At 42.1% G+C, this 13,746-nt stretch overlaps 2 protein-coding genes across 2 annotated transcripts; both read right to left on the bottom strand.

Annotated features, from left to right (window-relative positions):
- Positions 1-85: 85 nt before the first annotated feature.
- Positions 86-1,978, bottom strand: LOC134189459 (uncharacterized). The gene is made up of 4 exons (XM_062657733.1): positions 1,828-1,978; positions 1,565-1,665; positions 1,201-1,278; positions 86-1,133 (listed from the first exon to the last, which is right to left on the bottom strand). Exons 1-4 carry the CDS (start codon positions 1,961-1,963, stop codon positions 282-284), a joined length of 1,167 nt encoding a protein of 388 aa, XP_062513717.1. The 5' UTR covers positions 1,964-1,978; the 3' UTR covers positions 86-281.
- Positions 1,979-2,057: 79 nt separating this feature from the next.
- On the bottom strand, positions 2,058-11,561 carry LOC134189458 (uncharacterized). The gene is made up of 7 exons (XM_062657732.1): positions 11,424-11,561; positions 10,588-10,849; positions 9,629-9,792; positions 4,854-5,640; positions 3,934-4,449; positions 3,583-3,876; positions 2,058-2,373 (listed from the first exon to the last, which is right to left on the bottom strand). The coding sequence occupies exons 1-7, from the start codon at positions 11,458-11,460 to the stop codon at positions 2,232-2,234; spliced, it is 2,202 nt and encodes a 733-aa protein (XP_062513716.1). The 5' UTR covers positions 11,461-11,561; the 3' UTR covers positions 2,058-2,231.
- Positions 11,562-13,746: the final 2,185 nt, after the last annotated feature.

The raw sequence follows: 13,746 nt of genomic DNA, 5'->3' as shown, positions 1-13,746 counted from the left end.
GGTATATCCATAAACCTGCAATTGTTGATTTCCATGCCTCAGCTGATTTATAGGGGGGGAGCTACATAATTATGCCATGTCTGTATACTTGCAGAACTAATTTTATTAGTACAATTATCTCATTGCAACACCATGCAGGTGATGAACACGACTATATCAAGATTATCAAATATTCACTAATTACCCAACTCTGTACCATCCACTCGTTTTATTTCAATTCGGCAGACAGCAGTAAAAATGTTAGAACACTAACAACTAATCGCGCATCTCTAATTAATTCATCAAACATTACAATCTTTGACCGTTCTCATGGTCCTCTCTCTCCACCACTGTCTGTCTGATATCTTGGCATCCACCACTCTAACTCTCTCCTGAAACGGCGACCAAACCCTCTTCGCCATAAAATGAACAAACAACACAAGAAGAATGCCGCCCAGAGCATCAACAGCAAAGTGATGATTCGAGTAGAGAGCCGCCCACGTAATCCACACAACATGCAAGACGGCAAATCTCGTTGATATCCACGGCTTACAGACAAGAACGACGACCGGCAAAGCAACATGAAGCGACGGAAACGCACCGTACTTCACCGGCGACTGCGCGTAGATACCGTGAAAGAACGGAACACCCAAGACCGAGTCTAAACGCTGAAAACCCGCCTCGTTAGGAAGAGAACTGATGAGATGTCGGTCGGCGCCGTCATACACCGCCGAGTCAACAAACCACGGCGGCGCCGTCGGGAACAAAAACTGAATGCTGACTGCAATGAGATTGACCCATCCGGCAATCCAGATGTACTGATACAATCCTCGTCGACGATTACGATTCGACGCCAAGTATATAAGAAAGAGAAACGGTAGCGGAAAGTGAAATAGGTAGGGAACGGCCGCTAGGACGTCGAGTACGGGGTGTGCGTAGGTTGCCAGTATGCGGTGCGGGTAGCACTTGAAGAGAGCGAGTTCGAGTGCGGGAAGGAACGACGTGTTCGGTTCGATGTCGCCGCTCATCGTCAGACGATGCAGCTCGGCGTAGAACTTGAAGACGACGAGATAGGCGAAGAAAGGCGCGCCGGCTCGGAGCAGGCGCGCGAGCGGAATCTGCCGCAGAGTGTCGACAAACTTGCGGACGTCGGCCTGCAAAAAAAGGCGGTGGATGTAGATGTTCGTGTATCGTCGGTCTGTTGCGGTGGCGGCTGCTTACCTTCTTTCCTTCGATGTATTTTTCGACGTCATCTCGAAGGGCTGTAGCAAACTTACTGAACGTCTGCACGAGCGGATCCTGCAAGCGACAAACAGACGCCGTTTTTAATTAATTAGCCTCGTCCCAGACTCTCTCGCGCTAGTCTTGTCCGGTAAGTACCCCTATAACTATCAAGCCTAATACTAAATTAGCATCCCAGACTCTCTCGCGCTAGTCTAGTCCGGTAAGTACCCGTATAACAATTCCAAGTCGTATGTAAACGCATTGTCAATTGTGTAGGAGTCGAGCTAACGCCTGGATGTCGCCGTTTAGATTCAAATCGCGTCTAGAAACGATTTCCACGCGAGAAACGTCGACTTCTAACCTTCGCTTTCTTTAGACTTTTACCGGCATGTGCAGTCCCGCCGTGCGAGCCCGTCGGGTAGGACATCGTCGTCTCCAAACGCTCGTTGAAATGCCAGTTGTCTGCAACAGAAACGAGAATCGGTTAGAGAGCGGGTGAGCAACGTCATCAAGTCCGGTTGCGATAGGAACCGCCATGGTTCTTGTGTCCAATCGGCGTCGCCCGTTTTCCCCCTCAACGCGACGCTCTTTCGCCCTTCTCCACGTTTAGTACGTCTTACTCACTTGTTTGTATAGCAAGAGGCGCTTCAGGTTGTCTTGTCTTGCTGGTCTTCAGTGTAAGCGGCGAGAGATGGCAAAACAGCACCGCGATGAGACGAGGAGTGGGAAGCGCCTGCGCAAGAATCCCGACGTCACGCATAACAATCGACAATCATCACGCGAGCATGACATCACCGCCCTTTCACAGAAGTCACGCGACCTTAACACGTGCACACACCACATTTGGTCAAAAGTATGTGCCATCGTATCTCTTACATACTATACAATCAAAAATGACCGTCTGAAAAACTAGTACAGTAGCCAAAATAAGCTAAAAATCAATATTTTAAAAGCTTGAACAGCATGTAGGCATGCCCATGTGTGTCAGAGATTGACTATATATACACAGTATACACAATGTATACAGACTACATGTCCGCAAAGCTGGCGAGCGTGCTGCAACCCGAACTCGCTCGAGACAACGTCCCACTCATCGGTCGCGATCTCATCGATAGAACTTGACTACTCCAATTGCTCACACAACTGAACGAGAGCTCATCAATTGGAAAGCTAGACACACAAACAAGGTCAGTATGTCGATGACATCACAGTTTACGAGCTCGTGTCATGCCCACGTGTGACAATCCTATTGTGACAATCCTATTGCCGTACATTACAATGCATCCTCCTACAAGTCCAATTAACTACTCCCACTCATCATGTACCCTACGGGCCTACGATCCCTACTGCAGTACAATGCATCATCCTACCGGTTCACTCCTGTCGTCATTCAAGATTCTGTGTGTCATACCAGACCCGTTTGCTGCATGTTCATACATACCCTACTGATATCAACTATTTTAGCAAATCTATAATTACATTTTTCCTGCTGCTTCCATCAGTTGTCTAGACGTTCAGGTCACTTGTTGATCCCTACCATTCATGCAATAACTATACGCCTTGACCAATCACGTAAGCATGTCCGATCAAAGAAAAATTGTGGTCAGTCATGAACACCAGTTGGTCGGTCAATGACCGATGACCGACTGTTATATATTCCACTCTGCTATCCAAGACCATGCACAATAGCTTCTTAATGATGATCAGTGTGCTGACAGCAAAGCAAAAGAGTAACGTCAAAGAGTAAGATCATTGTTGACCTATGAGCTTGTGAGGCAGACCGATACTAAAACACCAAGCGCCATCTGGTACAATCAGGCCTACCGTCTCTCTGATGACTGTAAACTGTCTTTCTACACTAGGGTATGCAGAGTGGTGGTACAGACAGTTGTTGAGTAAAGCCTGGTTCACAATATCATACAGAGCATCAAACTTTACAGACACCGCCTTGATGGAAACGACGGGCATCCTTTGATGTTGATGCTGGAATCGGCTTCATTTCTATTTCAGCATTAGCATCAGCATCAACGTTATATTGTGAACCAGACTCCAGCAAATGCAAATATTATATACGGGTCATTAATTAAATATCAAAAATACCTAATGTAGCCTTCAAGTGTGTCAAAAAATTAGTAAGCACATCAGAAAGACTGGCAATGGTATAAGGCTGCACACACACACACACACACACACACACACACACACACACACACACACGCACGCACACACGCACACACACACACGCACACACACACACACACACACACACACACACACACACACACACACACACACACACATACACACACACGTATACAAGTACAGACAGACACAACAGGGTAATTAGCTTTATATGATTGAAGTCGGTGAAGTACATACCTTAGCTCTTCATCGTCCGGTACTGACTTCAACTTGCTCACATCCAGACTAAACACCTCGTCACCAAAACGGTCGCCGAGACACGCAATGTGCAACACGCCGCGATGCGTAAACGCAATCGCCGACCGACTCTTGTCCATGTCATCGCACTCCTTGCGGTCATCTGCCTCTCGCACACCGAGATCGATCAGCGACTGCGACGTGCAACACGAGAAGACAATCTGCTGCCGATGGACCATCTCGAGAAACTCTCGTCTTCGATCGACCGGATCCTTGCAGATATAATCACTAATGCTAGAGTTGATATCAACAAGTTAGTATGAGGAAATTACCGGTTGAGTGTCGTATTACCTTTTGGACGCGTGCGTCAAGTAGTTGGCATACACGGTTGATCCGAGAATGAATCTGTTACGAGGACTCGCCTCGGTCGCCATAAAGACGTCATCAAAGTTACACTCAAACACAAACTCTTTGCCGGTCACCGACGCGAGTCTCTGCAGGGAGCTGTGAAGGAACGTCGACGCGTCGCGAATGTCGCGACGTACGTCCAACGGTAGACGTCTCGACGACACGTACGGGCAGGACAACTTCAGGTTGAGCGACGGTAATGTATCCTGTTCTTCCTGCACACCGAGCAACGTGAGATCGGGTTGGAATTGTTCGTCACCGAATCGACCGTCGGCGACCATCAAATACAATGTGCCGGACTGAAACAGCAGGTGAGTGTTTTCCGTCTGCGAGTGGCTGTGATCGGAAAGAGGCAACAAGACTTCTTGACATGACTGAAGTACGAAGACGATTCGATGATTGTAGACGGTGGAGATGAATTCGTCTCGACTCTTAGCATCTTTGCAATGCTTCGTAATACTAAAAATACATACATATGAAATGGTTATTCCAGCGTGCATGCACGCACATGCACACACACACACACACACACACACACACACACACACACACAGGTTGTTTTACTTGAACGTTTACTCTACCTATAACAAGGACTAACTTTATGCAAAACAATAACAGGCAACCAGACAGACAGACAGACAGACAGACAGACAGACAGACAGACAGACAGACAGACACACAGACAGGTTGTTTTACTTGAACGCTTACTCTACCTATAACAAGGACTAACTTTATGCAAAACAATAACAGACAGACAGACAGACAGACAGACAGACAGACAGACAGACAGACAGACAGACAGACAGACAGACACACACACACACACACACACAAACACAGACGGTTCGATTTTATGATCTTACGCTATACTCAAGGGTAGGAGGTATTCGCCATAGACGACCGATCCGAGATCACAACGATGCTGTGATTCCTGAGATAGACGGGTGTACAGCACGTCAAACTTGCACTCGAATCGAAACGGCTGCCGAACGGCACAGCTGATCGCCTCGAGCGAACCTTCAAGGAGATGCGCTGAATCGTAGATCTCCTCCCTGATACGGGACGGCAAATTGTCAATCTCACCAGCATCCCACATGTCCTGCCACGAATCAGGCAACAGATCGGCCATCCCGCTCTCCGGCATGTTGTCGATGCCGACGACAGGGATTGAATCGACGCGCGGCATAAATGGTTTCTTACCAAAGTGAAAGCACGGAACGGCAATGTAGAGGATGCCGTCGTGCACCCAGACACTCGCGTCCGGTGCACAAGGCAGTACGAATGGAGACTGACCGAGGCGAAACACGATCTGCTGTTTAAACACGAGATCGAGAAACGATTTCCGTGCCTCATCGTCTCTCAGATACTTGACCAACTGACTGCTCAACGCGGAGAGATACTTTCCATACACAACACTTCCGAGCTTCTCTCTGTCTTCGACTGTTGGTGGAATGCCGTGGTAGATCTTGCCAAAGTTGCATAGGAAAGAGAACGGTTTGCCCACCGAAGCGTTGATATTACCGAGTGCTTGCTGTAGAGTCAGCATCGATTGTTGGATGTTGATGTTCACGTGATGAGGGAGTTCTCCTAGTGATGGAGCTCGGTCTCTCACTTCGTTCCAAATTGAGGTCGACGAGACGGGCTTGCTGCCTGTTGAAATCATTGCTCATTAATTGCATAAATTTTTTGGTTAATTTATTGATTAGAAAGGCTTTGATATGAATATTTATGGTATACATTAAGGGTATGGTTGCCTACTTGTTAGTCAGAATGCACATGTATTTAGCAACCTCAATGCCACAATGTAATCTGTATGTTTAATTAAAGACAGCCGCTCAACTAATCAAGTATGAATTCTAATTATTTTACTACACACACCACACCACACACCACACACACACACACACACACCTAGCTGGTAGAAGTAGATTCACAAAGAAGATAATACCGTGTTTACATTGGCACAGATAACCAAGCCAGCATGGTTTTAGCACGATTCGTCACATTCTAACTACACAGGGTGTCGAGCTGAAATCAAACCAAGCTGAGCCTACACAACTCTGTTATCAAACTGAGCTGGAATGGTTCAGCTCAGTTTCAGACAACAGTGTAATTCTACTGTGGGGTGAGGATGAAACAGGTTCAGGGATTAGTCTCGTGTAGCCAGACCGTGACTCGCCCTCAAGGTCTGGCTACGGAAAAGTCTGGGTATGAGAGACTATCCAGGAATCATGTAAAGAAAATATGCCAAATTGGTGGTGAAGTATGATATAAACGCTACGATCAGAAATGGTAGATAAGAGTCCAAAGTCTACAGCTAAGGAATGTTTGAGAATTCTACTGGATACAATACTAAAGGTGACAATAGCCACAAATCTAGGCTCTTGCAAAATAACGCAGAATGATAGCCTCGCTCTATGACGTACTGTATGCACAAGCTGTTGATTGCAGTCACAGATGCGCTGACTCTGATTCTAATCCCGGATGGCCTTCCAGTGATCTGGAAAGCACGCTCTTGTCCGGTAAGTGTACACCTAGAATCTACTCTAGACTGGTCAAAGCAACAACAGTAGTACAAGTCAATCAACGCCTGACTAGACAAACTGCCCGACTAGACAAACTGTCTGACTAGACAAACTTTCTGTATTTCGTCTACTAAACTATGCGCAATCGATGAACATTGTTACTAAGGGCTTACTGACGATCGAAGTTGATTTCCTTGCAAGGGCAGGGCAGGACACTTGAATGTACGTCTGCTACAACACAGAGTCTACCTCACCTGAGACTGGCTTCAGTGTTCATGCCTGACTGTAAAGAGCAATGCGTCATCAACCAGCCCATCCCACCACGCTTCCAAAAATCTCTTGCAAGAACCCTGCTTTATTATCTCCAGATACTACACTGTACCTCCATTTATGCTGTGGGTGAAACTGTACTGTACTGTACTGTACTGCACTATACTGTACAGTCCAGTTGGAAGGTTGCCTAAGTTGACTGTTTCCATTGGACAAAACACTGTGCAACAAGCTTGTCCATTGTAGTTCTTACTCAACCAGCATTTCCCTACTGTAGATGTAAACTTGTGCCATCCTGGTTTGGAACAAACAGGTTGAAACATGTGTCAAACTGCCAGGGACCACCTTGGTTCAGCGGTGTCAATGTAAACAAGTCACCAGTAAGTAATCAACATGCTTATTTATGCCTTGTGGTGGCAGCATTTCAAAGGAAAGTGCACTATATACATTTTAGTCATTCCCTCTTCTCTTATCTACATTCCCCTAAAACCCACATCCTTTACCATGACCCTAGATCCAAAGTCAACATCCCTTGCTATTACGGTATTTCCTCAAATAGTAACCTGTGGCTTACTATTTTTTTTCAAACTGATCACAACCATGGGTTACAATTTAAGTAGGATTACTAATCGAGCATGGATTACTATTTTTCTATGTCTGCTATCATGGTTCACGTTGAAGTAAAGAGCTGTGCAACTATGAGAGGAACACACTCTTGAACAATGCAAAACTGTCAAGTTACTGTAACCCCTATTCAGTTACCAGTAGTTTACTCAGTGTCCTGGTCATCAAAAACCATAATGTCCTCATTGTCATGATCATTGACTGTGTCTCTTCGTCTGTGTCTCTTCTGCCACACATGTTCCCTCAATGTTTTGTGTGTTACCTTTTGATGTCTGACATCCTAGACATGGGTCACTAATCGAGCACGGGTTACTATTTTTCACACTGATTAAATCCACTGGTTACTATTCGAGAAAATACCTATACCTGTATTTAAAATGTCCTAATTAACACACTCTCCCTTGCTATAATGATACACAACTCACCCCACCATGTACACAGTCGATCTTATGCAACACAATGAAATGAGATACTGTAGGTGTAAAGACTACAGGAAGCAAAAAGGGGGAGGTAGAGAATTTCGAATCATTTCAGTTTCCTCGTATTTCTGCATTTCAGATGCGACTAACACTAGATGGGCAAAAACTTCAATACTAGAGAATGATTATAACATGTCTGTCAACTACCGTAAATTAAACAAGACACAGAAATGAAGTTGGTCAGTATAGCAGAGTTCTCGCTACAGTGCAGCAGCGCCACACTCAGAAACGGTAGCTAGGAGTCCAAAGTTTTACAGCTAGGGAATGTTTGAGAATTCCATACTACTGAAACAAAATACTATACTGCTTAGTAAAGGTGACAATAGCCACAAATCCAGGCTCTTACAAAATAACGTGAGATGATAGCCTCGCTCTCGCAGTCCCGGATATCCTTCCAGTGACCCGGAAAGCACACTTCTTGTCCGGAATCTACTCTAGATTAGTCATGGCTTTGTGCTTATGTGGTCACGTCAATCAACGTCTGACTAGACAGACTTTCTGTAGTGTTGTCCATGAAACTTGTGCATGCGCAATCTATGAATCGTGAAGAAGGGCTTACTAGCGATCGAAGTTAATTTCTTTACCAGGAAATTTGAACGTTGTTACAAGCAAAAGTCACAATGCAAAATCTACCTCACATAAGATCAGCTCAAGAGCGCATGTCCAACCTAGACCATGCAACTGTGTCGTGGACACGCCCATCCTGCCACGCTTCCAAAAATGTCTAGCGAGAACCCTGCATATAGAAAGTGATATCACCCTTCTGCTCTAGCCTAATAAACGCATGCCCTTCTCAGAGAGGCATCTAATTTAATTCCTATTTATTCAATTATCAATACCAAAAATGATTAATTAATTAATTAATTACTTAGGTGTATTACTGCTATAACTCACAAGCTATTAATCCAGCAAGCACACTTACTAAGAACATTTCAGATGCCACTAACACTAAGGGGCCGTCCGTATTTATCAACATTTTAGAAATGAAAACATTTCATTTTTACCCAGACCCCCTACCCAGACTCCTTACCCAGACCCCTACCCAGACTCCCTAATCACCCCTAAAATGAAACAGTCATTGCTGTGTGATGTCACCTATATAAAATCCTAAAGACAAAATGTATCTGTATATGATGTCCATCCTTAATTTATTAATTAATTAGCACAATGTGTCTGCGTCTGTGGTCAGTTATCAAGCATTTCTCTAACCAGTCACTCTACACCCTATTGTTCCTTCAGGAGTACACTTGCAAAGCACTTGTCAAAGTTGTCCATAACACCATATCTACTTCTGGTCTTTACTTCCATTTACCCCACGCCCAAACTCAAAGTCCTCAGTTTTTGTAAAAATGTCTTCAAACACTGACGCCCCCCCTAGATTGGCAAAGAATTTCAATACAGAGAATAAATCATATTAACATGTCTGTCAACTGCTGGAAGATTAGACACAGTAAGGTAGTCTGTAGGGTATAAGCCACATCGTCAACTACAGAAAGTGATATGACCCATCTGCTCTAGCCTAATAAACACAAGGCTTATAATGTAATTCCTGTTTCAATCCATTAATAATACCAAATATGATTAATTAATTATTAAGAGAATTACAGCTGCAACTCAAGCTATTAATCCAGCAAGCACAATCACTAAGGACCCAGCCATGACACGTGCATCAATTACAATAGGTATGGGTCATTGACACCCCAGTGCTCTACCTCCCCCGTCCCAATGTATCAGACATACCCTTTCCTGTTTCTCCGCAAGCCGCCATATCTTCAAACGTAAAGATCGAAACCCCAGCACCATTGCCACCGTTCGTCAGAGACTGAGGACTTCTCGATGAGGCTCGTTCGCTCGGCGGAGACGGACACTCTTGTCTGGATTTCTCCATGGCTTTCACCCAGGACCTTGAAACAAAATTCATCAATATCCAAATCGTCCACACTGCATGCAGAGACACCATGAGGTGAGTGACATACATAAACAAGCACGTTAATAAACGAAACAGTGTTAGTGAGGTTATCCACACATGTCTGTGTAGGAGTCCTCATACCTCCCAAGGGTGCAAAGATAACCAATTGGATCAGCACACAGACATCATAGAAATCTTGTCGCCCACTAACCTACTGAGTTCTCTAAGTGTTACATCACATTTCTAGAGATCACAGGATGGGGTCGTGACAGCAAACGCTGAATATCTCTACACCTAAATTTATTATTATCTCAACAGCTGAATCACATGACACAAAATCAGCTCTCTGTCTAGTGAAACACAACCAACTCACAGCAGCTGCATGTATTGATGTCCCAATGTAACTATTACATTACAATAAATTTGATTTCTCTGGCTTTCATATTGCCTTTACTCAATATCATCAATTGCATTAGATTTCTCTTCCCTCCACCTTGTGCTCAAAACCTATCCTACCAGCATGTCCCTTCATTGTTCTTATTGACCAAATTGCCACTCTTTGCCTCTAGACAACACCTGTGTGTATTGATCAATCGTTTTCTAATTTCACAGTATCAATAATAACAACAAAAGTCCCACCCTTGACAAAGCAATCAGCTCCTTGAAAGCATCCAAGCCGCAACAGGATGACAATAAGGCAATAAATCGCCCGTCTGGCTTCGTACATTAGCAAGAATACCCTGACTACCACAGACGGTTTAGTACTAGAAATTCGTGCGTCAGCACTTACCAGCACTCATCCTTCGTCTGAGTATAAAAACAGACGACCTGATCGCGCATCACGAGCGCCAGACATCGTCGATGGTCGACGCCGCTCGGCCAGTGTCCCTGACGTCCGTACAGCGTGCCTCGCTCGCACACCAAATCGCATTCGCTCAAGTAGTAGACGCCGCGCGGTTGGGCGCGAGACGACTTCGACTTGAAGTAGACCAGACGACCGTTCTCCGTCAGAGCGAACCAGCGCTTCTGCCACGAACGCACGACGCTGTGAGCTGCGAGAAGGGAAATCGAAGACAAAATATAGGAAATTAATTCGTGTTGACACAAACATCAATGTCAATGCATCTTCTCACGCACAACAGGCTCGACAACCAACTACGTATTTCTACGTATTTCTACTCGTGCAACAAACGCGTCGTCTCGAAAGCGACTTTCCGAGTAAAAAGTGTATTTTAGGCGACCGACTGGCTGCGTTTCTAGGCTCCGCACACCTTCACTGTTTTGCATTCACTTGATAACATCACACGCAAACGAAGTACCGCCTTGTCTTTACGCCGTTGTTGACAAAACGTACGCGAACCGTCGCCTGATCGACAGCCAGACAGAAAGAGCCAAGCGTCGACGCTAAACGAGAATATGTACATCAAAATGTCGGCATCGGATGACTCAGACCGCTCTGCGCGGTGTCGCTCACGTTGCGGCGCGCAAGTTGAAACGCCCTTTGCGCGTTCAGCAATAAGCGTTACAACGAGAACAAAGAGACAAAAAGAGCAACGAGCAGACGCGACGTTTCGCACGGTAATTCGCTTCCGCGCCTGTTCGTACCGCAGCAAACATGAAACTCACTCTGTTTGTAAAGCCAACCACACTTTAGCAGTTCCATGAGGTTACAGCCGCTCTTCTCGGACGCGCACTACGTGCCGGCTGGCTCGCCCGCTGCCCCCCGTCTCCTTACTGTGACTTCACGTGTCTTGCTGAACGCCGACCGAGCGTGTGCAGACAGCACGGTGATTGGATGACGTGATGTGATTGGTCGGAAGACAGGAAATGAGATGCGAAACGTTATGTAATTTCTTGCTACACCGGAAGTTGATAATACAATTTAGGAAACTCCCTACAAATGTGAGTTATTTTTGTTGTTGGCAGTTTTCAGAAGGTACACTAATTAGAGGTTCATAAGCAAGAATATCCTTAGTACACTTTAGTCGTCTTATACCGGCTTTACACTAGACGATTTGACTTGAGTCAAACTGGCCCGTGCTAATTTGGCATGATTGGTGGCGTGTTTAGACTATCCGGGCTAGCTGGGAGTGGTAGTGCTTTGCGCAAGCGCATGAAGAAGACATTACTGTTTTTCCTACTAGTCTTATTTTGTTGATTCCGGCGCAAAACCTTTCTAAAAGATTCTTTGACATGTTCATTAAAGTCTTCAAGGTTGCGAATACGGGACCAGAAATACGGGAATACGCAGAGGGAAATATACTCTAGGTATTGTTGCCCAGTAACACGAAAATATGTAACAACTGCCCTACCTAAATGTATGGTTTAGCTCGGACTAATTTAGCATCGGCTAAATGCACCTAGACTCGAACCAACATCGTTTACAAAAGCACAGGCCAGTTTGGCTCGAGTCAAATCGTCTAGTGTAAATCCAGTCTAAGACAGGTTACTCAGCGAAGACTCGAAAAGACAAACTACGAAGATAAAATATATAACATTTTATATTCTATATATCTTATTAAAATATGACAATATTATTTTATATATTCTAGATCTCATTTAAAAATATAACAATAATATTTATATTTTATATATTTAGTAATAAATATTAAAATATTTTATAGAAAACAAACTACGAAGATAAAATATATAACATATCTAATAATAATAATGATTATTATATATAATATACATCTTATTAAAATGTAACAATATTATTTATATTTTATAAATTTTAGTAGTAAATATTAAAATATTTTATAAAAAACAAATTACGAAGATAAAATATATAACATATATTTAATAATAATAATTATTATTATTATTACATATATTATATATCTTATTAAAATATAACAGTATTATTTATATACTATTATTTATGTATTATATATTTTATTAAAATAAATATTAAAATATTTTATAAAACAAATTACAATAATATACTATATAACATTATTTTATATATTAAAACATATTATTTGTATTTATATTTTATTAATAAATATTAAAATATTTTATATAAACAAATTACGAAAATATGATATATAAAATTATTTTGTATAGTAAAACATACTATAAAATTATTTTGCATAGTAAAACATACTATTCGTATTTATATTTTATTAATAAGTATTAAAATATTTTATAGAAAACAAATTACGGAAATAAAATATATAACATTATTATTTTATATATTAAAACATGTTAGTTGTATTTATATTTTATTAATAATATTAAAATATTTTATTAATAAATATTAAAATATTTTATAGAAAACAAATTACGAAAATATAATATATAAATTATTTTGTATAGTAAAACATACTATTTTATTAATAAATATTAAAATATTTTATAGAAAACAAATTACAAAAAGAAAATATATAACATTATTTTATATATTAAAACATATTAATTATATTTTATATATTTTATTAATAAATATTAAAATATTTTATTAAAAAACAAATTATGGAGATAAAATATATATTTTTATTTTATATATTATATCTTACTAAAATATAAAAAATATTATTTATATTTTTTAGATTCTTTTAAAATAAATATTTGATGTTGCGTGTTTAGTAAAAAGACGTTTGAATCAAACACGATTGTGGTTTTGCTCTGTTTGTAAATATTTTTCTTTGCTTACTTTGTTTTTTAAGCATTTACAGACAAGAGCTAAAAACTTGAAATTAGTTGTTTTCTATGATGCACTTGTAGTGTCTAGAAACCTTCGAATACTCGCAAAGATTTCAAGTGCTGCTAAAACATTTGTGGGTAAAAACATCTACAGAAATAAAGAATATTTATAAAAGCATAAACAGTCGCACTAGCTTGCATCTCAGCTCCAAAGCTTCATGTCTTGGCTGTCCGATTACGTCATTTATCATTTCACGTGTACACACTAGAGTCGACATTTCCTGACGGATTCGATCCAGTGTAG

The sequence above is a fragment of the Corticium candelabrum genome, chromosome 14, assembly GCF_963422355.1.
Source record: "Corticium candelabrum chromosome 14, ooCorCand1.1, whole genome shotgun sequence".
NCBI classification, from domain to species: domain Eukaryota; kingdom Metazoa; phylum Porifera; class Homoscleromorpha; order Homosclerophorida; family Plakinidae; genus Corticium; species Corticium candelabrum.
Note: the sequence above shows the minus strand (reverse complement) of the source record. Positions and strands in the feature narration are given on the sequence as shown.